Genomic DNA, 27989 nt, shown 5'->3' with positions numbered 1-27989 from the left:
TGATGTATAGGCATGGCACAGAAGAAAGCAAATCTACTGACAGGAAAGTCATTTGGCAGGTTGTTCCTCCTGCTAGAACGTCAGCAGTTCTAGTCATGCCATGATGATTCTTGCTGTACTAATTTGAGTGCTGTATATGCATATGTCTTAAGATCTAAAGGTGAGATATTCAAATCAGAGGAACCTGATAGTTAAATGTTTAAGGATGGCGTAGCGCATGGTGTTCTTTCCTCTGGAAGCATTTTCTTTCTGCTACTGTACTGCAGCCTTGCAGATAAAAAGCTGGCTACACATCCATGAAGACAAGGTCCTTGTCAGTATTATGTAAAGGAAACATTATAGTGAGTGCAAAGTATCTAAGAGATAGGGGAGTTAAAGAACATAACATTTTTTCAGAGACTTTCGTAGAGCAGCCAAGACTGAGTAGGTCACCAGCGTGGTCAGAGAAGCTAAGCAGTGGCCCAGACGGAAGCTTGTTAAAATAACAAATACTGGGACTCCATTCAGGGAAAAAGATAAGTAAATATGACTGCTTTTCTTTTTTTAAAGAGTATTATGTGTGTTGACAGAATGCTTACATTTTGAAGCAGTTGATAAGATCGTTGGTTGAGTGCCATATGTGAAAGGCTTCTGGCTGACAGGATGATGCCTAGATGTTACTATAGGGCAAAAGATGAATGCTACTGGTCTTTGTAGTACAACAGGGTCCCAGGTTTTCTTGAGTGTGCCCTTCAAAAGTTAACCTTTTTCCTTATAGCTCGTGATATGTTTGAATATAATCTATTGGCAAAGCGTCATACAGATTTCTAGTGATAAGGAAACTCTTCCTGACTTGCAGCTCTACTAGCCTGTGTGAAAGCTGCTCACATAACTTGTCTGAAAGCATTCTCCACTCAGTACTGCATTGCCCAACTCAAAGCACACTGCTGACCTGTTCTTTCACTTTCCAGAGTGGATTAATGCTTTTTCAAAACTTGACTTGTAGTTTTGTTTGTTTGTTTTCTTGGCAATTATTAAGCAGCCTTGTGTAAACTGATTTTGAATCTGTTCATGGGCCTCTGGGGAAACAGAGTGTAAAAACATTAGTTTGAAATGAGACCCCTACTCACTGGGCTTTGGCAGCTCCTACTCTTGAGGTTTACTTCTGAGGTCTTGGCGTATGACTTGTTTGGGGATTTTATTTTTGAATGCAAGAGCATAGAGAAAAGGGGCTTAGCTGAGGCTGCAGGGAGGAAAGATCAAGCAGCAATCAAGTTTAATGGAATAGTATTTGATATAGTAAGCTTCTAAAATAAGAATTAGCAATTTTGTTTTCTGTGCATGCATTTGGAAAATGATGCTCTTGTTTCTGTGCAAGCTGATCGTGAGGAACAAAAAAAGAAATAAGTAACATCAAAATTTTCTTTCTATGTTCTTGTTGCATACTGCTACGAGGATATTGTTTTCCTCTCTATCATGTTTGGAAAACAAACTGGAGTAAGAAGGGTGCACACTTTTATCCTTCTGGTGCCATTCATTGTGATTTCATAATGGCACGTAAAGCTGATCAGCTTGCTTTCAGTGTTCTGGCTTAATGTGTATCTGATGTGTTTTGGAAGAATGGATGAAGCAGAGTTCTAAAACTTGCTAGTATATTGCTAAGGACTGGTAACATTTCAGGGAAAAAATGAAGCAGCAAAAAGGCTTTAAGGCTGAACCTCTCTGCATAGCACCATACTTGTTGACTTTGCTGGAATTTTGCATACAAGTGCAATACTTCACTGCAGTGGCTATCTAGCTGAGTGGTCTGATTTTTGTCTCTCAGCTGCATAAAACATCAGAATTCTGAACTGGGTGACAGCAGTCAGACACATTTACTAGTTCTCTAGCGGTATAGTCTTCTTGACCCTTCTTTCTTGAAACTTAGGGTTTTTATAATACCTTTTTCTTTGTAAACTTGATTAAAGCTAGTTTCTTAAAATAATAATTAAAAAATATTTCTACACATACGAAAAGCAAATTTCATGTAGCCTGTCCAGTACTGGATATTACCATGTGCTTTTGAGGGAGCTATATTTAACTCTTTATTATTGTATGAGGTTGTTTTAAAGACATTGTCTCTGAGTAGTGTAAGTAACTTAAGGCTTCATGTCATTTAACTGTTGTCATATCATCTTAAGTTTGTCATGTGGTGGGATTCTTGGTGTGTTTTATTTGGCTTCCTTAAACATCAGTGATTTCAGATCTCTTGTCTTATGACTGTCCATATGCAGTTGTGTAGCCTTTCCTTCTATAAAGGACACTGAGTCTAAACTTACTTTTCTGCTATTCTTTGCTGTGTTTCTAGTTGATGTACTGTAGTCACTTCTGGTTCCATGAAGTATAGAGGTCTTCCAGCTATGAAGAAAAAAATATATGATCTCCCATTTAGACAGTACTAGTGTGTCTGGAGGACATGTGGGTGGGGTTTTTTTTGTTTTGTTTTTAACTTCGCCACAACTTTCACTTTTTAATTCAATGACTCCTCAGAGCTGATACCATTTCTATAGTAGAGGTAAACCGTTGTGGAATTTGACCTCCTGTCTGATTTTTAATCTCGTGAGCCAAATGTATACTTGTTGGCCTCTCTCTCCCCGAGACTGCTGGTGACTTTAAAAGCTTTTTTGGTTTTAATATTAATATTCAGAAGTGTGTTATCTCTGCTTGCTGTGCTGTTCAGTGAAGAAATGTTTGTGCAATGCTGAGTGCTGAGTCACTGAGGTTATTGCTAGAATTGGTAAATGGGCTTTATTTAGAAAGTGCTTATGTACTGAAAATAAAGCACTGGTATTGTAGTTTTCCTTGAAGGTACGTGCCAGGCCTGGTCATCAAGGAATGTTAGTAACTTCTGTCTCCAAAGTGCTTGTATTGTTCTGAACATCTTGTTTAGGTATGTTGTTTGACCTTTGAATAGAAATACAACTTTGTATGAATCTTGAAACTTAATAGGGTTGCTATTACAGGTCCCTTTTTTTTGAGTCAAGAGCTATGGTGGGTGAAAGGATAGGGAGAACAAAACTACTCTTGCCTTAGCTGGAGTCATTCAGTTTAATTGGCCAGAGCATCAGCCTCTAGGCCTTGTCTAGGTCTACCGTAGCAGAAAAGAATCTGCAGGAACTTAGAGGGTTTGAACTGATAGAGATGAACACGGTCATACATGAGGATTTTATCATTGTAGTGGGGAATAATCTTAAATTGTCAAGATAATGGTATAGCTCCTCTAGGTAAACTGGTAATCCATGACTGTCAGTAGTTTGTACCTTTCTGGAAATGCCAACAAGACTGTCAATTGTGGAAGTATTCTGTGCTATGCAAGTAAATTGGATTTTCCATTGTTCCAGTGAAACACCTTGCTGCAAGGTTGGACAGATCAAATTGAGGTGAAACTGAGTTGTCTGAGCCTTCAAAACAGCTCGAAACCTTAGGCAGTGTGTCTGTGCCTGTGGATAGCAGAAATCTAGTTTTGTCTGACCTTTATCTCCTCCAGCTCTGAAGCCATGTTTCAGGCAAAGGTCTAAACTCCATTCTCAGAGAATTACAAAACGACTGAGGTTGGAAGGGATGTCTAGAGGTCCTCTGGTCCAACTCCCCTGCTCAGGCAGGGCCACCTAGAGCTGGTTGCCCAGGAACATGTCCAGATGGCTTTTGAGTACCTCCAAAGACGGAGACTCCACAACCTCTCTGGGCAACCTGTACCATGCACAGTCACACAGTGGTGTCTCCTGATGTTCAGAGGAACCTCCTGTGTTTCAGCTTGTGCCCATTACCTCTTGCCCTGACAATGGGCACCACTAAGAGGAGCCTGACTCCATCTTCTTTACACCCTCCCTTCAGGTATTTATATAGATTGAGATCTGCCATGAGCCTTCTGTACTTAAGAGGCAGTCCAGTACAGTAGTTTTAGACAATTTCAGGGAACTATGTGTCACAGATCAGCTGATAACATATGGTCAGTGTTTTTTACCACTGCCTTTGCTCCCACATACAATTTTTTGAATCTAAAAAGTGATGTGTTGAATCCTGCTTCAGCGTGGGGTGAGCAGAACTCTTGGCGTTTCTCAGACTTAGACTTTTAGCAAATCCACCTTCTAGTTTTATTCTAGCAGCAAGTGGTTTTTATTGGCTAAGTTCGTAAAAGAGCATACTAGAAGTTTAAGCTGGGACCGTTTCTTCCTCTGAGCTGTAGATTCTACTGAATTGCTTATCAGGGAGTAATAAATAGAAGACTTATCAGTGAATAGCTTTGCTGCAGCTTTAAGTAGCTTCTCAGGGAGAAGCAGGCTTGTTTATCTACTCAATTCATCTTTAGTTACTTTTTGCACAAGAAGAGCCTGAGTAGCAATGAGTAACAAATTGAACTCGTGCAACAGAGAAAGGAAGAAAAAAAAAAAAAAGAGGCAACAAACCCCCCCGTCACATAAAGGCGAAAGTATTTGAGATCATTCATAAGGACAGACCATCTGTTCCACTGAGTGAGAATATTTGGATTATCTAGCTGTTACTCATGGCAATGGTGGTGCTCTGTAGTGTCTTGTTGTAAGAGATCAGTAGATATCATATTTTTTGGATAGTTGTAATGGTTTTAGACTCTGGCAATTATTTCTTACAAAAATAAGAACTGGGAGGCAGTATTTCAGATTTTAGTCTCAATATGCAAATAGTTTTTTTGCTAATTTGACCTAAGTTTTGAACTTTCAATTTGGATTTCTGTAGCCTGAAGAATGGTTATCTGTCTGCCCTAACTGCAGGACAAACTTCCCTACGACAAACTGTAATTTCAGGAAATGTCTTATCAGCATAACCAGGGCCTAGCTGATGTCTGCCGGCTGTTGCCTGCTTAGGGGTAAGGTCAAAACAGCGCCTCAGAAGAAAATCATCCCCAAGAACAGACAAACTTCTTGGTGCTGAAAGTCCTTCTAAAATCTGAAGAAGTGAAATTTCTGCATTTGTGTCTGTGAAATCTGATTCTTTAATATTGGAAGGTTGAGAAGAGCCTGTTCTGGGCTATAGCAAATGAGCATGCTCTCCAAGGTGGATCTCACTTGAAGATCAGAACTCCAGCGCTGTGCTGTGAAACTCACCATTGACTCCTGGCCTATGTAGGCTTTCAACTTTTTTCATTTTTTAACTAGTTTAGTTAGCATCCAAAATGAAATAAAAACTATGAAATAAGACATCTGAATTTTTCATAAATGTAGAACAGCCTACAGCATGCATATTTGTTTTGGAATTGCTTTTTTTAAGAAAACTGTCAGTTATTCTTCATAAATAATCAACAAGATTCCCAGTGCAGAGAACAGACAACCAGCTTCAGAAGTGTTAATTTTTTAATAGGAAGCTGGTTTCCCTCTGAGTCAAAAACATGCCCAGTTGTGTAGCAGCACTAGTAGGCAGTGAGAGCCAACAAAAACATAGCAAAAACATGACAGTAGCTTCAAAAGAGAAAACGTTAATACGTGCGTTCGCTGTGATCCCACTGGGAAGAAGTGTGGGAGAGGGGATACAAAGAGGTTGATCAAAGTAATCGGTGGTGTATACCAAAAAATACTTCAGGGAAGTAGCTAAATCAAAACTGTCTTAAGATCTATTTTCAAAACAGTCCTTAAGAATAAAAAGGAAATGTTTCCTGTGTGTGTTCTTAAGAACACTTACATCTTAAAGTCTAGTCTCTCTGTTTATGAGATTACCAAACTTCAAAGATGTCCAGAGGCTCTCAAAGGGAAAAGATGCAAAAAAAATCTCTACCAGATCTGAAAACATGCAGCAATACACTGTTCTAGTCCTGTTGGCATCAGTATATCAGCTTGAAAGACACCCTTAGTTTGGGTAAGGTTACTTGTAGCATATGCCTCTGAGGAAGTAGATGCTTAATCTCACTAGGGCAGCAAAGTGTCTTTGGGGTGTGGTTTTTTGTGGTCATGTTGTAGCTCTGCGACTTGAAACAAGCTTCCTAAACAGGTACGTCACTGCTGATGTAATTCAGTCCCAGCTTGTTTTGGCATAAGCTATTGGCAAATGTGAATAGCAACCATATTTAATTCCAGCTTTACTCAGAATAGAAACAATGCTTAACAGAAAATGACAAAATCAGGTGACTTTTTGTTTGAACTCCTGAAATTTGACTAATTATTATTATTATACTGGAACACAAGTAGGGGCAGAATGCGCTGTGGAAACTGGCAGCTTCTGCAGCTATCAAACCTAAGGAGACTTCATTATATTTATCAGTTTACAGTTGTCTAAGTAAGATGTAAAAACCAAATACTTCTGAGAGGAAGACCTGGAATTGCCATTAAGTCTCACTTTAGAAACAAACCAGAAAAAGCTCTGTTCAGTCTTGACCAGTACAGAATCACTTTGAAGAAACCAGTTTCTCTGATAGAAAGCTTAAACCCAAGCTTTTCAGCCAAAACCATCCTTCTAATCTGCAATCAGAAGTGAAGTCTTTGCAGTTTGTTCCTGCACTCCTAATCGGGTTCTTGGCTCAGAACTGCAACATTCTCCACTGGTTAAAACTGCGATACTTCATCAGCCTCTGAATAAACAAACTTTGACATAGCCAAATGTGGAAACAGGAGAGGGGAAGGCAGGCAACAAACTCCATGTTGAGGAGAAAGTGTCAGTGTCTTAAGAGAGAAAGGTTGGAGGCAAATAGTCTTTGTCCCTTGCATGTGGATAGTTCAGAAACTGTTTAACCAAGCAGTCTTGAATTATGAATTTTTATAATACACTTGTATCTTGGAAGAAGGATGCTGACTGCTCTCAGCATCTCCAGCTCTTCTCTTGAATGACAATTCTCTTACTGCCTTATGTGTTGACATGATCCTGCCAAATTCTAAGTTTCTTCTGTGTGGATGATAGCTTTACTCTTGCTTCTAGCAGTGAGTCCATTGTCTCTTTCTAAGTTTCATGATCATATCTGGTCCTTTCCTTCATTAGCAGAATTTTATTATTTTAGTAAATCAAATATAGGGAAATACCATAACTCCGTACTGAGAAGAATGAAATGTGACCTTTCCAAATCAGCCCTGCTCCTGACTCCTCCTCTTGAACTTTTGAGGTGAACGTTGGTAGTTGACTAACAATGAATCCTTATGTTAATCTGGGGAATGATTGAGGCAGTCTTATGACTTGATTTAAGAAGTCTTTGGTTTTTTCTATAGGCTTTGAGTTGGGATGTAAGTGAATGGATTGCCAGGACTTCAGATTGGTATGTATTGGTATGCTTGTGTGTATAGGAGTCTTTCAGCCTTTGTACAAAAAGGAACTTTATTGTTGACGTTTCCTGCATGTGAGTCTGAAAGAAAGCAAAATGTTATGTTAGCCTTCTGGGTTTTTTGTTTTTTTTTTCTTTTGAGTTTGATCTCAGTAAGATGTGGTACTCTGATGCTGTAGCTGTAGAGTCAGCTGGCCAGACTTCTGAGATGAAGGCTGATGCTGTCTTGTGATACAGTAAGTAACCCTTTAGCTGTCATCAGTGGGCTCAGCTTACCTCCTTGATTAACTGATCACATCTTGTTTTGCATTTCAGTAGTTGCACCAGCAGTAGTTCAAGTCAAGTGCTGTCTAACTATTCTATTTTTAACTAGAGATCTGATAGATCTCTGAAGCCAGGTAAATAGTAAGCTAATAGCACAGAGAGAGAGAAAACCTAAGCAAGAAACAATGATTGAAGTAAAACATTACTTTTTCTGATCAGTCCTCTGTACTGTGGGGTGAGCCAAGGCTATGATGAAGTTTAGAAGAGCTAGTTTATTCCAGCAAATGGAGAGTTATGATACAAGGTCTTAACGTGTATTAAGACAGCAGATGTTTGTCACAAGTTCCCTGTGGCTAGTGATGATGGGTGTGGTGAATCAGCAGGGAGACTCTGCGTGGAAAGGCGTGTGTGTAAACAGGTAAGAACTATGAAAGTTGTGTATAAAATACTTCCATGCTTTAGGAATCTAGTGATGTGTTTGTGAAACTGATTACATCTATCTGAGGACACTTTGTTTTTGCTTTAATATGAGCTGTCACACATGCAGTTTCATGATGTGTCATAGGAGTATTCATAAAGCACTTGTTTCTTTCTCTAATACTTCAAGTGCCTTAGGAGTGCTTGCAAAGAAACATACCGAAACTAAAACTGTTCTTGTTTTGGAGGGTGGAGGGAGGGGGGGAGGGTTAGAAGAAAAGCAGGATTATACATATTCATATCATATACCAATGTGCGGTTAGTGGGAGTTAAGTCCCATGAGCAGAGGTAAAAATCAAGCCTTTTAAAAAAAATTTTCTAGAAAACTTCCTTTATTGAAACTCAGATGTGGTTGAACTTCACATGAGAGCAGCTGATTTCAATTTTCCCTTCAGTAGCAGCTTAAGCAACAGCTTAGTCCTACCCTAGGTAGGAGAACATCTAAAAGCACTTTTTCATAGAAGCATATGGTGAGACCCCACCTGGAGTACTGTGTCCAGTTCCGGAGCCCCCAACACAAGAAGGACATGGACCAGTTGAAGAAGGTCCAGAGGAGGGCCACAATGATGATAAAAGGGCTGGAGCACCTCTCTTATGAGGACAGGCTGAGAGAGTTGGGGCTGTTCAGCCTGCAGAAGAGAAGGCTCTGGGGAGACCTTATAGCGGTCTTCCAGTACCTCAAGGGGGCCTATAAGAAAGATGGGGAGAGGCTGTTCAGTAGGGCCTGTTGCGATAGGACAAGAGGTAATGGTTTTAAAATAGAGGGAGGTAGATTTAGATTGGATATTAGGAAAAATTTTTTTACAATGCGAGTTGTAGAACACTGGCACAGGTTGCCCAGAGAGGTAGTGGAAGCCCCATCCCTGGAAACGTTCAAGGCCAGGCTGGATGAGGCTCTGAGCAACCTGATGTAGTCAGGGATGTCCCTGCTCCTTGCAGGGGGGTTGGACTAGATGACCTTTGAAGGTCCCTTCCAACTCTAACCATTCTATGATTCTGTGATTCTATATCCTGTAGAATTAGTGCTGCAGTAGCATGCTTCAAAGTTAGCTAACAATACATAGAGCTGTTCCATTTCTAAACAGATAAGCCTTGGGGAAGGTATTCAAAGTCTTTACATTTTTTCCATGATGAAATGAAAAGGCAAAGATCTGGAGGCAGACCTGACTCTTCTTGACACTATGTAGTTCTCATTCTATATTAAATGTAGAAGAACAACAGATTTCCTCAGCACTAGTTTAAACTAGTCATCACAAAGAACTGGCTTATGCCTGGAGCCGCTAGCAATAGGGACTGTATTGTACTAACAGCAAAAGTGCAACTATGTGAGCTTCTCTGTTAGAATAGACAAACAGTGTACATATCAAACTGTCTACATTGAGGTTGTGATTTGCATTGCTAGCTTCATTTTTTGGTAGGGATTTTCATTTGGTATGAAGATCACAGAAAAATAGATGTGAAACAGATGGCAGATTTTATTGACATTTACTTCATTACAGAAAGCAGGATTACGTTTCTCAATGTCAGGAGATGTCCTCAGATGACTGTCAGTTCTACTGTAGCAGCGTTTTTCTGATTCCTTGGTGATGTGTTAATTTCCAGCCAGGTGTTAGACTAGTCCTTAGCTTGCTACTGAGAACTTCATCTTGTGTCTGTGCTGTGTGGCAAATGTCCCATAAGCAGTGACGTTTTGGGGAGGATAGAATTTCTGTGGCAACTGAACAAAGCTGTTCATTTTGAAAACCAAAACCCCACTTCGAAGTAGTTGGGAGACATTGATGAGGCAGTGTCACAGGCTGCTTTCCTGCACTTAGCTTACTGCAGAGCAGAATTGGTACACAGCGTACTGATGCTCTGGCAGAGTCTGGCTTCAGATCCCCTGGTGGTTGCTATGTGAAAGAGATGGTTCTTCCTACACAACTCCTAAGTCTGCGTATTTCGGGCATTCTTATTCCTAACACTGGGATTGAGTGCTTTTGAAAGAAAAATTTAACTAAATCCCGCTGCGGTGTTGTGGAGTCTGTCTTTTCTTTCTCTCAGTTCAGAAGAACCTACAGCTAAGGTATGCTTTATTTTAATTTACTATTCTAATGTTAAAAGCGGGTCGCCCTACATATTGTTGAGGTTTCTGTATTTGTTCTATGCCTTGCTTGCTATGTACTGGTTTTAGAATTTATTTGCGGCTGCAGTAGCATGTTGCTGAGATGATGATTTATTAGCTCAGCATACAGTGGTGTGACCCTTTCCTGCCTCACAAAAGTGCCACTGTTGTTGGGCATTAATTTAAATTAAAAGCACCCAGCACCAAACAAAGCAAGTATTTTGTGTATTGTACTGAGATGTCTTCAGGATGGACACAGAAGTCTTGGTTATAGGCTATGCCAATACAGTTCAAGACTTCAGCCTTTAAAAAAGAAGGAAAAAAGAAAAATAGTGGTTTAGTGCATGTTACTAGTCTCCCACCTACCTCATAAAAGCTGAGTGTACAGAAAGGAATGGGACTGGTGTTTGTTACACACAGATTAGCTTTTTGATATTTTGGAATAGGCATGTGAGTTTTCTGCTAGTTATATGCAGAGTTAACTTTTAAACCATGTTCTTGTGCTTAGCAGGATTTCTAATAGCATGGAAGGACAATAGAAGTGTCTGCAAATAGCTTGTTGCTTTCCTTTTAAAAAAAAAATAAAATACAGAGATCTGACTGCTAGAATAACTCGGTTCTACTACTTAAACGCACAGTTCAGTGATAACAGCCTGAAGGACTCAAATGTTTATGGGAAGCTGTCGGAAGCAGATTCCCTTTCGGTTAAACCAGAAGTGAAATCAGTTACCAGAACTTGTATATCAAACCTCTTCAGCTGGAGAAGTTTTTTGGTTTGTTTTTTTTTTTTTTTTAATTAATTGTTGTACTGGCCGAGATACTGAAGTCTTGGTGGCTCTGTGTCAGTGTATCAGGTTATAGCTGTGTCTATAGCTGTAAGGTGAATGATTGAGTGATTGTTTACTTCTGTAAGACGAAGCTAGACAGTTTCCATCAGCAATTACAGATCTGAAGTTTCACTATAATAATATTCTCTGTAGAGATGAAAACAATACTGATCTGAACTGTTGTTGTCTAATAGTGCAAGCACAAGCACAACTTTATTGATAACTGTAATTGTTCTTGTGCAGAGTAGTTCCTGACAAGGGTAAGGTAGGAAGTCTGACCAGTTGAATATTGGGAACTCAGCTGGCTTCGTGCTGAGCTTACTATAGACTGCTCTGTGCTGCTCTCCCTGTGAAGCTCTGTGGGGAGCTTATAATGCTGATGGTGACACTGGCATTGCGGGGACCTGTGGCAGGGATCAAAAAGATGACAGCCATTCCATAGCTGGAGGATGAGAAGCTGAACCCAGTACAATGTGAATTGCCATCTGTCTGTTTCAGCTCAGGCCACACTACTGAAGGTACAGAAACCACGGCTATATCGCAAGCTGTGCCTTACGCAGGCTGTCAATAAAAAGTTTCTTCTGGTATTTGCCTGGATATGCTTAGACTGAATTTCCAGAGCTGTGTATACACTGTTACCCGCATCATTTTGGCATGATCTTTACTACATTATATAAATATTTGCATCACTGTGTAAAATAGTGTGGTACTCGGCTAATGCGACTTCACAAAATCAGGTGGTATTCCACTGAAAAGTATTGGTCTCTCTGCGTCCACTTTAATGTACTGAAATGTGTGTGCTTCTGAAAGCGGGTGTTTTCTTTGTTGTTTTGTACTAATTTTCCTGCTTTATACTTAGATCCTAAAGATTTTGTGTTAATAAGCATTTTTAAAACTAGTCTGGGCGTTTCTTCTGTAATCTTACAGTCATAGAATAGTTTGGGTTGGGAGGAACCTTTAAAGGTCATCTAGTCCAACCCCCTGCAAGGAGCAGGGACATCTTCAATCAGATCAGGTTGCTCAGATCACAAGATCTTGCAGTTTTTGTGTTGGGACATTGAAGAAAGACAAAATGGGGAAGAAAAAAACTTTGGGAAAAGGGATAAAGCTGAAGTGTCTTCTCCAAAAATGATGGGGATCAGCCAGGAAGATGGAATAGATCACCTCAGAACATAATCATTGGCCAAGTCTTGTGAATGGAAAATTGAATGTGGCAAAATTACACATAACAGCAACCTATTTCTTGCATTTTGGGAAAACCTATCACTCGGTTGGTCAATTATATTGTTCAATAAACTTATGGTTTTAAAATAGTGCTAATCTGCCTGCATATTTCTTTTTAAACTTGGAAGAACGGAGTGTGTGTGGTTCTGGGAAAAACAAAACAAAACATCTTGCCTTTAGAGCCAGATTATTACTAGAAGGTTTTAGGAGATGTATCTCATCAATAATAATAAAAGACAAGGTGACAAAATGGTGGTATCACTTAAAGCTGCTTTGTGCTTAAAAAAAAAATAATTAAGCATGCTGTTTATTTCTGAAGAAGGTTATTTCTCCAGTGATGCCTGGAGTACTTTAAGTACTCCAGTACTTTAAGTAGAGTACACAAAGGCTGTACTAGCCCTATCTCTGCGAGCATTGCTTTTCTACAGGTGAAATCAGTCAAATAATGGTGGTAGAAACTTTTTTTTTAATAAGTTATCACATTGACACGATAGAACTGTTTGGGTGCTTAAGGACGTAGTATAGTTATAGACAGTATTTCCAGACCACTACCTTCAAAGAGCTGCTATTGTAAACTCTTACCCCCCACTAAGTACTGGGCTGTAGAGGTTCTAAAACCACCTCTCTGAATGGCTCTCTGAATGTCTGTGTCCTTCCAGCAAGCTCAGTACTGTTGACAAAAGCTTTACGTGAGACTTTCATCTCCAACTCTCAAGAATTGAATTAAGGTTGATTTAAAACCAGATATATTCATACAGATTTGAATGAACGTCCCAAAGGTTACAAATAACAAACCTAAACATGTTTTCATTTTTTTCCTTAGCTTCTGGCTAGCATTGTGCTGCTTATGTAACAGAAAAAAAAAACCCACTTTTTTTTTTAACCTACTAGTAATACTTAATTGCTATGCTAGTAAGTGTTTGGCAGCTAGGAGGTTTGTATACAGTAAAGTGAACCTTACTGTAAAACTGGCTATTTATTTTCCAAAAATGGAATATGTTTCTCCAGTACACCTTCTGGAATTCTGAATAGCTCTATGTTATGATAGGCCAGAGGAACCTTAAGGTCCAAAAAAGACTGGAGGGAGACTATCTTAAGCCTATATCTGTTGTTGCTTGTTTAGTCATGCCACTGTGCTTTTAGGGGGTACAAAAAAAGGTTCATTGCATCTATTTCAATTTGCTTTCAATTTGCTGTTAAATAACAATGAAACTTAAGTTTTACGAGAATAGTTAAAGCACTCAAATTATTTATAAAACAAAATAGTAGACCATAAAGCTGTCTAAATCAATATTGGAAAAAAACCCAGCAAATATCATTTTAATAACTGGTTTCACTTTGCTGTTTAGTAAGAATGAAAAATACCATTTTATTTTCAGTCCTCCACCCTCCCTCTCTCAGAAGAGTGAAATACCAATGCTGTTTCTCTAAATATGCAGTTCCTTAACTATTTGATAGCATACAAAACATAACCCCTGCAGAAACTGCTGAATAACCTATCTTTTGCAGTGGCATGTCTGAGTTGTATGAGACATGGCAGTAATTGTCTTCCTTGCTACTGTCAGAGTGAACTTTAAATGAAAGTGACAGTAACTAGTCCAGATTTTTTTCATTTTGTTCAGGGTAAAACTATTAGATAGTAAGTGACTTACTGGTTTTACTGCTTTCAATTAGCAACCCAATTTTATACTCTTTTAATTATCATTTAATTGGATTCCCCCTTTACACTCAGCCTGGCAGCCAAACCAGCTGATGTACTATTTGGCACAACTGAGGGCGTGAAAATTTCTTCCATAAATCTTTCTCCAGAGGATATGTTACTGCCAGCATATACGCTCTTCTCTGGAAGCAGCAGATCTGCTTTAATATCTCCTTTCTAGCCTCTGAGCTTGCACCCACTGAGGGGGCTGAAGCCTCCACAGTAAAGCTTTAATGTAAAATGTAACCAGATAGGACACAGGAACAGTTCTTAAATTAGATTCAAAAAGGCAATGCCAGTGTATGTATAAGTTGCTTAGGAAAGTGTGTAAGTTATCCCTGTAACTGTTCCAAGAGATTGTCATGTCCTTGTATTCTGTTAGCGTTGTAAACTGACCTTTCAGAGTAAACTAGAGGACAAGACAGAGGTTGGGGATGCTTTTAAGAAGGGCCTGGAAGGGAGAGAGGAAGAGAAAGGAAAAGAGTCAGTGGTTTAGGGACTGAAGAAGTAGCAGCACATTGAAGCCTTGCTGGGCTGGGAGAAGAGGCTCTCCCTGAGCCTTCAGCTGCAGCCCTGTTCCCCTTCCCTCGCAGAAAGAGGAGGTGGGAAAGCACCAGCAAAAAAAACCAAGGAGGAAATAGGAAGGACATGTTGCTCTCACATTACTAGTTGTGGATTCAAGATGTGGATGTCATCATCCTCTCTGGAGCTGATTGCATGTGTGGGCTTAAAAAAAAAAAAGGTCCACCATCTGGTGGCTGGGCTTTTTTATTATTATTATTTTTTGGTCAGCTTCTGTCTCCTCTGTAAACTTTGGGGAGTGGGGAGGGAGGGCTGTTTATGTCGATGTTAAATCAGTTACTAGAGGAATCTCTTTTTTTAACCTCCTTAAGTAATCCTCAGGGTTAAATGTTTTCAGCTCATAGTTCAGTTGCAGTTATTAGTAGCTGGCATTCACATTTGCTCTGTAATTCAGTTTAGATGATGCTACTTGGCCCAAATTAGAGAAGACTAGTACAGGGAGCTTAGCGCGTGTAGAAACTGATCACTAACTCCTTAGTTAAGGACATCCAAGTAGAGCTGTAAATATTTCCCCTCAGTTTTAAGGTGTAGTTATCTGGCTTGAATTCACTTGTGGAATTGTGATTTATACTGTCAGATCTTATTTGTCAAATTTCTCAAATACTGAAAATGCTGAGTAACAACCTTCTTGTCATCACAGAAATACCGTAATACTCTCATTAATCCATGTGATTCCAGTTCCTGCTGTTTGCCAGTTATTTATTTTCTGAAGAGCTTCCAGCTACACATTCTTCAGAGAGATGAGATTTTATTCATACATGTATCTACTTATAGGTGAGGAATTTGAAACTGGAGCATGAGCAGGAGAAAAACAAGATCTTGTCAGAAGCATTAGAGACGCTAGCTACTGAACACCATGAACTAGAGCAGTCTCTGGTTAAGGGATCTCCGCCGCTCAGCATCATCAGTGAAGAGCAGTTCTATGATGCTGTTTCAGGTAAGTGATGATGTCTAGAGTGTGAGCGTGCAGCCAGCACGTGTGTGGCGACCGCTTTTATAGGGGGGTGAGGGGGTGGAAACAGTCTCACTTTAAATGAAATCTCTGTCTTTCTAACATGAACCTAATTTTAGGTGAATGCTTCGTGTGCTTTATGAGTGAGCCTCTGAAATTTTTCCTGAGTTCACCTGTAGAATTGTATTGTTTCACCTTAGCATGACTAAAAGTTACAAAACCACAGGGCAGTCATGAAAGGTCTGATTGCTTGGGTGTCTACGCCCTTTTTTAAAATAGCAAAACTTGAGGCTCCTATTTTAGGAGTTGTAACTGTATCTGGTAGCCTTCTGATTTGCTTTCTCCATGGTGGCGTGTGTTTTTTCTTTTGTTGTTAAGGTCAGTCCATAAAAATCTCTAAGTTTGAGAGATAATGAGGTTAAGAAAGGCTTGTTCTGTTTTACTTTTGTGTACGTTAAGTGTCACAGGTAGAAGAACAGGATGAATCAAAATCCTGTATACCTGTTTGAAATATCTTTTCTTTCCTCTCTGCTCTTCAGTTTAGTGTCTTTCATATTTTCACGTGTAGAACATGCAAATGGTGATTTTTGGAAAACACAGAACGGGATGATTGCAACATGCATTTCTACAGAGAGGCTGTACATAGTCCAGCTCAATCATAGCTCTGACTGGGTGATCCTGTAGCGCACAGCTGTGTATAACTACGAAGGATCTAGAAAAGCTTGAGGGCGAGCATAGTCTAATTGTAGCAGATAATTAGGGTGTGATGGCATACTTCACGAGCAAGTATGGAGTTACTTTTTTCTGCTGAACTGTCTGATGCTTCTGACAGATGAGAAGAGCAGTGTTCCCAGACTCCTTGATAGGTGTTCTGCAATGCATGACTTAAGCAGAGAATAAAAACAGGCAAAGTGGAGACTGCTCAAGTTTAGCACTAGCACAGGAACACAGCCAATCAACAGCAGACTTTGCTGCCTGTCACAGTAACAAATTGATCAAGCTTTCAAGGAGGAGAAGAGATGGAGGAACACTTGAAACAGATTCTTCAACCAGAACCAAAAGAACAGTTCTGCTTGAAAGGCCTCCAGGCTCTCTTGCTTGTCACAACGAAGCTGTCGTAGTTCAGCCCCGATCGGGACCAGACTACGCAGTCTCTCTCTCGCTCCCCCCACCCTCCGAGAGAACAGGGGGAGATGATATAAGAAAAACGGCTCAAGGTTTGAGATAAGGACGGGGAGAAATCCTTAAAGTTACCGTCACGGGCAAAACAGACTTGACTTGGGGAAAACTATTCATTTATTTCTAAAATTAGCAGGAGAATGAGACAGGGAACAAGATAGTCTCCCCCCACCCCTCCCTCTTCCCGGGCTTAACATTATCTCTACTACCTTCCCCTCCCGAGCGGCACGGGGGGGAAAAGGGAATGGGGGTCATCGTCAGTTCATCACACGTTGTTTTACGCCGCTGTATCATCGTCGGGGGAAGAACTCCTCACATTCCTCCTCTGCTCCATCGTGAGGTCCCTCCCACGGGCCACAGTCCTTCGTGAAACTGCTCCGACGTGGGTCATCTCTTCCACGGGGTGCAGTCCCTCTAGAACAGCTGTCCCAGCGGGCCCTCCACGGGCCACAGCCTCCTTCAGGCCTCCACCTGCTCTGGCGTGGGGTCCTCCACGGGCTGCAGGTGGATCTCTGCCCCTCCGTGGACCTCCATGGGCTGCAGGGGGACAACCCGCTCCACCATGGTCTTCCCCACGAGTTGCAGAGGAATCTTGGCCAGAAGCCGTATTACTCCTCCCCCTCCTTCTGAACTGACCTTGGCGTCTGCAGCCGTTCCTCACAACAGGCTGGCAGATGCCTCTCAGGATCCTTTTTACACCTTATTCACTTCTCATCTCCTCTCCACTTCTTGCAGCCAGGCCGGGCCGAGTTGGGCCCAGTCGGCTGCCCGGCGGGAGGCCAGAGGGTGAGGCCTGCAAGGCCCATGAGGCTCGCACCACCCCCTCTCTGCCCCCCGCTCAGCTGCTTCACATCTTCTCCTCCTTTTTTTTTTCTGTTTTCCCCTTCTTAAATACGTTATCACAGAGGCGTTATCACAGGGCATTCTGCTACCAATTGGCTCAGCCTCGGCCAGCAGCAGGTCCGCCCTAGGCCCGGCCGAGTCCACTGAACAAAGGGGAGCGACTTCTAGCAGTTTCCTACAGAAGCTACCACCTTAGGCCCCCCCTCACTAACAAAACCAGAACAGAAGCAGAGAATAATTGTTTATCTGGTGCTACTGGAATGTAGTCTCTCCAGCCAGGCTTGCTTTGTATGTATAAGGGAGTACTCAGCCTTAAAGAGCTGTTAGCCTATACATCTCATAACTGACCTGGTCTCTGAATCTTCTTGAATGAAAGTGTCCAAAGCCTCCTCTCTAGTTGGGGGAGGTGATATTTTTGTCACTTGAAGCTGCAAACATATCACATTGAGAGGATTTGTGTAACTGTGAAACTTGTTGAGCGTATATATCTGTGTGTGTATATTTATGTATATAACACATATGTCGGTTCTCTCTCCTTCGGGAGAAGTTATTTGACATAATTAATCTTGTTTGCGATTTAAATAATTTTCCAGAACTCACTCTCTTCACTGTGTGTCAGCTTCATCAAACTTGTGTAGATTGCCTTTTCTAGGTTGTTCACCTTCACATTGCTTTGCAGTGATGAGGGTCCTCTGTATCTGAAGGCACATGTTTGGGGGAGGGACAATCTGATTTTTTTTGTTTGTTTGTTTGTTTTGGTTTTTTGGTTTTTTTGAGGGGAAGCAGGTTAGAGAAAGGGAAATGTGACATGTTTTCCTGGCTTCTGGATGCCTGTTACTACTTTCACAGATAACACAAAAGGAGTTAGGTTTTTGTGGATATGGTTTGGGGTGGGCTTTTTTCCCTAATCACAGGGATCCTGGTAGATACTTTAACCCTCTAGGTTTTCTGCCATGCCTGTGGAGTCTCAACTAGAAGGCTTTTTGTCTGTATATGACAGGAATACAGTGAGAGCAGAGGAGTTGGGGATATATGACATGGGCTCAGAGTTTGGGAATGGAGGTCTTTTTTCTTGGGCTAATGAGACGGGGGATATGATTGTAAGTATTTTCATAACAGAGAGCAGTGACTATGCCTAATTGTCAGACGCGAAAAATTTGTAGCTTGTAGTAGTTAGGATTATAATTCCCAGTTAGTAGATTTCTGGACTTTTGCTAAACCTGATTTACAAGTTGATGGTATTTTATTAAGTAAAATGGTACTGATTTTGGATAAATAGACATATTCATGACTTATCTTAATAGACTGTACAGGAGATTGAGCAAACATCAATGTATTTTAGCAGGGGCATGTGTCAAGTTACAATGTCTGTCAGTGGAAAAATGACACTACTTTGAGAGTATTTTTTCTATTAGGATACCATCTTTTCCAAGTTACAGTTCTCTGAGTTTTTAAATCTCCACCGTAGGAGTGAGTTTAGAAGTGAGAATATTGCATAACTAGGCTTGCACTCTGAGCTGAAGAATCGTTAGCTTTGACTTGCCAGGTTGAAAGAAGCCACCGTTGCTGCTTCTTGATTTGTTTTGTTTTTTAAAAGAATGTTGTCTGCCTGTTAGACACTTCTGCTTGTTTACTCTCAACAAAAGTATCACTATCTGTGACAATTCAGATAGTGAGACTTTGCAAACAGGTTTTTGAACAAGAGGTGTATTAGAAAGGATGTGTTCACAGCAGCTGCTACTTCTCCTCTTTACCATGCTCTGACTCAGATTGTAGCAGTCTGATTGCATGAAGTAGAGTCCTGAATGAAGGTGAATCAGAAGATGCAGTCTGATTGCTATTGGGCACTCAGTCCATGGTAGGAGAGTAGAGCTAATCTCAAGAGAACATGACCAGAAACGTATCTAGTTCAAGTGTCAAGTCCTCAGCACCATCTGTTTGGCTTTCGGATCTGCTCCGACTGAGCTGTGCTACCTGCTAATGTTGGCACAGATTAAATTGGTCACTCGTAAGTCTGTGTTGTGTAGTTCTGTTTTTAGAAATTGTGGGCACTATTACAGAAATACCTTCTTTCTTTTCCAAAACTGGGATGAGGAACGTGCTTGTGATGTAGTAAGATCGCTTACTAAAGTAGTAGTTTATTTGCTGAAACTTCTCTTTTTATTTTTAAGTGATAGGCTGTTATCAATGCTGTCTGACTGTTGCGGTAACTCCTAAATCCCTGCAGTGGGACAGCAGTAGACGCTGAACGTGAATGGAAAAATCTGCAGGAAATGGGAGTTACTCTGTGTTACTAAAGCATGATATCCAGTGTTGAGAACAGTGGAGTTAAGGGTGTTATTAATCTGAACTCTTAGGACAGTTAACAGTGCTTCCCAGTGCACTGGTCCTGTCATCATGGGAGTGGTGGGAATGTGTAATTAAACTCGATAGCACATGCAGTATTGGAGCTCTCGCTTTCAGGATTGAATGCTTAACATGTGTCAAACTCTTCTATGTTTAAAGCAGGGTGGGGTGGGGGGCCCTGGGGAAGGGAAGAAGCACTAAACAAGTAGTAAAATCTAGTAAGGCCAAAGGCATCTTCTAGAGAGCTGGAAAAGTTATTAGCTTTGATTAAGTATACAGACCTCAGGAAGCGTATGAAAACAGAATATAGATGCAAAGTCCATCCACAATGCTGAAAAATGGCTAAGCGAGTCAGGAATTAAAGGGTGAAGGTACTTGATTTTTGCCTTGCAGATAAGATTTCCTGATTATATGTAAACTGCACACCCAATTTGGGAAGAGCTTAGAACTGTCCTGATTTTTCTCTTTAATTAGTTTTATATGAGAGGTGGGGGTTTTCTGCAAACAGAGCTTTTGTGTGTGTTGAGAGAGGTATTGATGGTTTTACGTAGATCTGATCTTAGTATAAAAGCTGTTATTTAGCTGTGGGAATATTTAGATTATACTAAAGCTAACCTGTCATAGTACAGCTTCAACTGTTATGTACTTCTCATGGGTCCTGTGTTTATAAATAATACTCCTAAATGGGACAAGTAGTAGTACACATGTTCTATTGCTTTTGCTTACTTCCTAGTTTGTCTCCAGTTGTTAGGTCACTTTAAAAGTAAAAATGGTCCAAAAAGCCTATACATTTACTGACCTTTTCTTCCATGTTTAGAGGAGTTTGTCAAGTGGCTTTTTTTGAGCACGTACCAAAAATACCCCACATCCTCTGCAAGAACACTACTGGCTGTGTTTAACTATATTCAAGACAAGAGTATAGTTAAAGAATGAATCCAGGTATCTCAGGAATGGAAACCTCTGGTCGGAATTCAAATCCAGCTTTGCCAGTGGTTAAACACTACCTTTCTTAGGGGATTCTGTTAATCAAATACATTGGCCAAACTCTTTCTGTCTGGAACTGGTGACTTACCAGTTGTTGCAGTAGGAGATGAACTTCCCTTGAGTTTAGTTTTCTGTCGTTGCTTCTGCTGTTTCCCCTTGCTCTCCCACTCTTGCAAAATGTAGCTGGTGTTTTTACTGTTAGCCTGACACTTCAGGTTTCATGAGCTGGCGTGCTTCCTAGTCAGCCTGGTTTTGTCTCAAAGATTACTTAAAAATTTTGGCTTCTGAACAGGGACTCTTATTCCATCTCCCCCTTCCTTAGCCCACGCCCACTTAAGTTCAATAGAAAAAAAATCCCATTTTCTCCTAGTCATCTGTTTGACAGCTGCTCTGTAGCAACTTGTGAATATAAATCTTTTTTTTGCAGTGACGGGGGAGTATGCAAATCTTAATTCAGAAAAGAGTTAGGTGCAAGTACGCAGGAAAAAGCTCCGTTTGAGTTGCCTGTTGGTCTGTGCTCACAATACAGTACTAGGCTTGTTGACTCTGACACTTAAACAAGGTCAGGCTTGTTAAGCTCATTGGGTCAAAGGAGGTAGCTGAGGTTTAGGGACTGGAGATTGGTATCTTTTGATCAACACTAAGGCCAGCATTAGGAGAACTGGACATGTGTAGGGTTTAAAAATCCTTGTTACACTTGAAAGCATATCAGAGAGTGGTCAGCAGTGCTGGTGAAGCTTACCTATTCTTTCCTTTCTGCCTCTGGAGTCCTAGGTCTGTTGCAGAAACTGAGGATTGAGGGAATTATATATGGTGACTCTTGTCTGAAAACAAGACAGTCCCAGATTATAGAGAAGAAGAAGGGAGCCTTACACGAGGCAAACTCTTTCCTTTATGTTACGGGATTTGCTTAATGTTTTTCTTGTCTTGATAACTGTTGGCACAGTTGAGCAACTCTTTCAGTAGAGAGGTGGAATACTTACCTTGAAAGGATTTGTAACTTGTCATGTGGTCAGGATGCTGAAGCCCAAGTTGTGTTATGCTGCTGGGGTGTCTCTTCCTCTGTGATATTTGAATGTGCAGCAGTGTTTTCCTGATTACCTGGGCTTATGATCTCTGGAGAAATCTTATTTTATGTAATAGACTTGCCCACAGGTGAAAATGCTTCTCACCTTGTTACATACAGTATACTCACCAAACTAATACTTTGATATGTTAGATCGTAATTTGCCACAGACCTAGACTGACAGATTTGGGGAAACTTGTGAGAAGATTCTCTGGAGTGCCAGTCCACTTTTTTAACATATCCTCAGCACCAGCTGGCAGTTCTTTTGATTCCCTAGCAACTGGCTTAATTTCAGTACTGTCTTGATATGGATAGGGATGGATGTTTTTAATGAAAGCAAAGATTTTCCAGCTCTCACTCTCTCTAGAGAGGATGAAGACATTGTGGCACAGTCCATCCATTCATCAGGATTTAGTCCTGTTTTTGACCCTTCTGTAATCTAGATGTAGTAGAAAGTTCTCTTGTCACTGTCCCCTTCACGAACACAACATATACTTTCCATGTTCTGGAGAAGCTACTGTCACTGTTTCTTAAGAGAAAACAAGAAAGCACGTGGCAATGGACAGCCATGACTGAGATACTCTTTTGGATGGACTACAACTTCAGCAGATTTTGATTACTACTTCTGTATTAAAATCAGTGTGGAGAGAATGACTAATCTTGCAGTTATTTCTTTGAGTATTTGCAGCCAAGAGCAGCAGCATAAGCTGAAAGAAGTATGTATTAGGGATGGTGTCTACTACAGTTTGGGTTTGCTTTTTTCCGAAGCTGTTTACCGTTTGGTGGTGTACCTGGTTTCTGCTAAAGGATTTCCCAAATTGGATAGAAATTGGTGCATCTTTACTTGTCTTGAGCTTTCCGTGGCTTCTTGGAAGTTGCAATTGGATAGTCTTTTGACAATTTTGTCAAGTTTAAAAAAAACCCATGGAACAAAAATACAGCCTTCTGCCAGGAAATCCTTACTTTGTGATGTGTGGCAAGACTGTCTCTTCTCCAGAGCTGGTCAAGTGCTACCTGACCAAAACAATGGTTGGAAATAAGGTGGTGTCATTGATGTTGGTTTTATTTTTAGATGTGATGTGGATTGTACTATTAAACTACATTCCAGAGTACAAAGTTTATCTTGTTGATTGGTGAGCTTATCATTTAGACTTTGCTAGGAATTACGTGGCTAATGTAATCCACTGTGTAGGATACCTCTGTCTGTTCTTTGATACTTATTCAGTAAGTTGGGAAATGAAGGTTGCTGAACAGCACCGAGTGTCTAAGAATTTAGACCAAACTGAAATCTTACATAGGAGGAGTCAATACTTGAATGCTGAGGTAACTGGTATTTAGTTAGGTAAGATACTGACATTTATGTGACAGTGGCACGTGTCCTAAGCAAGTTTATAGTAGCTTCGATTGAATAAAAACGTTGGATTTTTGCTCTGTTTGATAGAGGATTTTTCATCTCTTATGTTTGTGCTTACTTTACAGTCTCTTGAGTCTATATCTAGCTACAGACCTGCAGCAGTGTGTGGCAGTACTAGTTACTTACCAAATGGATGCTGTCACTAGGACACAGTAGCCTACTTAGGTTTCAGTTTTGTACAAAGAGGGAAGATCTGTTAGTGACTGAAGTCTAGCACAGGCTGTAGATTCATTAACATGCACCCGCTCTTTTGCAGATTCAGAATCTGAAAAATCCTTAAGTGGGTTTGAAACAACAGCCTACTCATTAGAGGACAGCATGGATTCAAAAGATACAATAACTTCAAGCATGTCTGAAGAGAAGGTTTGTGGCAGTGGGGAGTTGCTGTCTAATGGAATCAAAAAACACAGGTAGGATGTTGCCCATTCTTAAGGTATTATAGTATGTATTAGTGGTGAGTGAAAGACCACAGGAATCTCTAAAAAGCGAACTGTGAAAACTTTTAAAACTTTGTAAGGGATGATTGACAAGTGGTTGGTTGTGCTATGGTTTTGTAAATAATAATTTTGCAAGGCTAGTGTGCTACTTTGCATCTTGCTTTTTGATGATCGAATCTGAGTAAGTAAAAACAAAATATATGTGCTATGTAAAAATGGACTCGCTTGTTTTTTTAATAGATCTTGTTGAAATCTATGTAGATTTTAATTCCTTCATGTATCTTTAATGACGTATGCCTCCTATTGCCGCTTTAATTTCCAGTCATTTGATCCTTCTGTTGGTATCAGGAATGAATGAAAAATATTGCTAGCCTGGCATCAGAAACTCAAATGTGAACAAAGGGAGTCTTATTCTAAAAGTCTCATCTATGTTTTATGTGCTTATTTTGTGTTGTCAAATGATCCATTTTTGTTTGTTTCCTTGCCGATAAAGGAGGACAATAGGTCTGGAGTTAATGAGATGTAATAGACACCACTGTTCTCCAGTTTCAGTGAAGGGGCAATATAATGTTTGTGCTACAGATCAAGCCAGACTTCAGTGTGCCTCAGAACAGCTGCTTTGAAAATGTTTTGAATGTGCGGAATGATGATGGGTACAAAAGATTTCTGTAAAAACAGGAAATTCATATTTAATTTTACAGAAGCAAGCAAGACATACTTTAACTGCGTGATATGTTAGGTAGTTAAATTGCAGTGACTGTTCAAGTATGTGGTAATGTCAGAGGCCTGATGTTTCAAGGTTCAACCTCTGCATGTATATCCCTTCCATACTAGGCAAAGAGTAAGGCAAATGAGGGCTTGGGTGGAGTAATGGGGTGGTTTGGGAAGGTAACATCAAGCAGCTGACTAAGCATGTTGCTTTGCACTCTTGTGCTATTAGCAGGAGTGTATTTATGGCCTTGGCTAAGTGCCTTTCCTAATTAGAGCAGGAAGTTCAAGGGTAGAGGGGAAGCGCTAGGTGAAGGTGGACATCTGAATTGTATTCATTGCCTTGGAAACAATGAGGAGAAAGGAGGCAGTTAATGAACAACATAAAAATGGTGATGCACGTTGGCATGCATTGTCTTGAAGAGTTTTAACAGGAATTGCTCTTCTGTTTGCTATAAAAAAGAAATAGCTTGGCAAGTTTCCATAAAGCTGCACTATGTTGACAGAACTGTAGGGAACAGGTAGCTGGAGGAGCATTTAAGATCTGCTAGTTTTATAAGGGGGAACAAAGAGTAATAAGCAAGTACCTCTGCGTAATTTGTTTCTGTGAGTTGCATATCTTTTAGTAGTAAAGAGAGTATAGGATGTTGACGTAAAATGAATGCATAAATTGGCTGGCTAATAACTTACGCTGAAGAAAAGTAGAAACATGGGTTTTACATATAGAATGTACGGTCATATTCTATGTGACTGACTGGCTATAGAGCACACTCTAGGCTGAGCTGTAATGTCAAGCTTTTTACTTGGCACCTTGGTGACACTGGGATTTGTCTACAAATACATTGGTGCAAACTACTTCTCCCCAGAGCTCAGCCAATTTAAATTTTACTTCCAAGAGAACCTTCTCAGGGGATGGGAGCTGTGTGGTGTTTCTAGCCTCATTTCTGAGGCTCTTGGTGGCAGCAACTTCTGGCCTCATATGACATCTGTTTGCTGTGTTTGCAGTTCTGACTTCTGAACTGTGTTACCTACCTGGAGCTGCTGGCTCCAGTTTGTGCCTCTCTTGGTTTTGGGGCTTATTATAGGGCAGGTGGTCAGATATGCCTGATCTGTGATATTACCTGTGTACTACTTAGAGCAGAAACCTTAACTTCTTGATGCTGTGCAAAGTGAAGGGGTGAAAACGTTTTGGCAGCAGTGTAACTCTGTCCTTACACCCTTGGATTTGCTATAACTTTTTTGTTTAACTTCCATTTGCTTTAAGCACGTGGAAACAAGTCACTTAGAGAATAGACCAGATTAATTTATTTTCCATAAAATCTTGACACCTGCCACATGACATCTTCCTGTATTTCCTCAGATGAAAAGAGAATCTGCAGCTGCATTTGGGTTGAGAGTACCTAACGCTATTTATCAGTCAGTATAAATAAGACTATTTCCTACCTTCGTCTAGAAAACCTGAGTTCTAATCTGCCTCTTATTTCAGTGGTGAGGGTTTTGCACAGGGATGTGGAGATCAGTTTTTGATGGGGGAAGTGTGTTGGTTTTGGAAACGTAGGAATAAATCTGTTGATTCCTAAGAATTAAAAGTGTTGAGATGTACATATATAGACAGGTGAAGCCAGTGCCACTTATAATCTTCTGTCTTGTTCTGATTTTTAAACGTAGTTTGCATCCTGCCGATTGTTCATCGTATTTGAAATAATGTGGGTGATGTGACTTGCTGTAGTTCAGTTCAAGAGTGGACTTAATTTTTGAAAACTTTTTGGGAAACAAGAGATAGGAGAATAATACATTAAATCTGGAAGCATTCAAATAACTTCTTTTTAAGAAGGGAATTTTTAATCTGAGCCAAACTTTAAAAACAAAACAAAACAAAAAAAAACCCAATCGACCAACCCGCACCCACCCCAACCTTTGTACAAAAATGTTCTGTAATACCTGCCAACGTTTAACATCCATTTATCACTGCTGTTTCCCTCTTATTGCTGAGTTTTTCTGGTCAGCTTTCCCTTTGGTCTCCCCCATTGGGGCCCTTTCAGAATGCAAACGTGTTTGTGCTTGGCGTTTTGGGAGCCAGGAGGTTATTTAATCAGGTTTACATGAAAAGCAAGCTGAACATGCCTTTTTCATACCATGTATCTCCTTCCCCACAAGATTCCTGTAGTGGCTGATCTGCTACAGATGATGCTTCAAGCAAAAACACTTCTTTAAGTGAATCTTAAATGCATCTCATCTGTTCTGTTGCACAGAAATTCCAGCAGATGTTTTTGTCGCTTGAAGCCAAAATTAACTTCCTGAGTTGTTTCTAAAATTGACACCTGGAAGGAAATTTTTGCATTCACAAACTTTTGCCTTAATCACAAGGGAGTGTGCCAAGGTTAGTAGGCCTCACGTCTTGGCTGCCTGTCATTTTTCCATGTCCTTACTTGTCCCCGGGATCTTTTCTTGGTGGCTTAAAACTGCTTTGTTTCTTCAGTATGTGTGTGTTACGTGGAGAAAAGAACTGACTCCCAGATCAGGTTTGGCAGATATATGTAAGAAATATGGATGAATGACTGAAAGGGAATGCCAGCTTTCAAGTAATGAAACCGATTGAACAGGGAGACAGGTTAACTTTAATGACAGTGTAAGTTTTAATCTGTAAGGAAAGCAATTCCTGTGTATACTTCAGCAAACTAGAGACATGTGAGTGTACTTTACATGCAGAAGAGCTTGCTTAAACACAAATACCCACTCTACTATCTGCCTTCATTAAAGAATACATAGAAAAAAAACCTAAACCCTACAAATGAAGGTAAGACTGAATACCTGGTGGACACTGTCCTCTCCTGGACATTTGGATCAAAGCATCTACAGAAGCATTTTATACTTAATATTATTCAAGATGATATGTTTCACAAAATATTTTTGTATCAGTGGAAAATCAGAATAGAGAGTGATATCATGTTGATCAGTTAAAATAAATCCTCCTACATGAGGAATATAAAATAAATCCTCCTAAATTCCCCCTGCATGGAGGCTGAGTAAAACAAGTCACTGTTAGGCTGTTAGCTACTTGCTAACAAGACACAGTTTGGTACCATGAGGAGTTCAGGCATGTGACTGGTTTTTTGATTGGATTTGGCTTGTTGGTTCATTGTATTTTAAAGAGCATTTTTTTGTTTTCATTCTTTCTGAAAACTGAAGGATCAATCCTGCTTAAAGGTGTTTCAGTCATAGATAAGCATGGGAGGTAACACAGCAAGCAGGGCTACTGGAACTAACAACCTAGCCTGAATGGTTTTGTTATTTTTAAAAATTATTTTTTCTCTTGACAATGTTTCTGTTTATCAGAAAAGTGGAGTGGAGGAGGCAACTACAGCCTGTTCACACTCTAAAAAAGATACTGCTTTAGCTACTTTGAAGTGAGACAGGACCTTCTTGGGTAGGAGAGCAACACAGTCATTTAGACAGAGTTAACTAAACTTCGAAACTCAAATAGCTCACGCAGTTTGAGTGAGCTGTAGGTAATTCTTATCTACTGCGAATTTTTCTCGCTGGTAATAGCTTGATTATCCAAACATGAATTTTAGTGTCGTTGTGGACAAAGGGCTTTGACCTATATTTAAGCCTTTCTGTAGGTAGATTGCATTAATATTTGAGCTGGTCA

At 40.3% G+C, this 27989-nt stretch overlaps 1 protein-coding gene across 7 annotated transcripts in view; it reads left to right on the top strand.

Moving 5' to 3' along the window:
* The window catches only part of OSBPL1A (oxysterol binding protein like 1A), a 75103-nt gene that overhangs the window by 31936 nt on the left and 15178 nt on the right, over positions 1-27989 (top strand). For all 7 annotated transcript variants that reach the window (XR_015257683.1, XM_086740733.1, XM_086740735.1 and 4 more), the window contains 2 exons: positions 15183-15345; positions 23449-23602. Coding sequence is in view for 6 of the 7 variants with exons in the window: in XM_086740733.1 (XP_086596859.1) it covers positions 15183-15345; positions 23449-23602 (317 nt within the window). In the remaining variant the exon portion in view is untranslated. The remainder of the gene's footprint in view (positions 1-15182; positions 15346-23448; positions 23603-27989) is intronic.

This window comes from Chlamydotis macqueenii, chromosome 2 (genome assembly GCF_036417535.1).
Source record: "Chlamydotis macqueenii isolate bChlMac1 chromosome 2, bChlMac1.mat, whole genome shotgun sequence".
Classification (NCBI taxonomy): domain Eukaryota; kingdom Metazoa; phylum Chordata; class Aves; order Otidiformes; family Otididae; genus Chlamydotis; species Chlamydotis macqueenii.
Note: the sequence above shows the minus strand (reverse complement) of the source record. Positions and strands in the feature narration are given on the sequence as shown.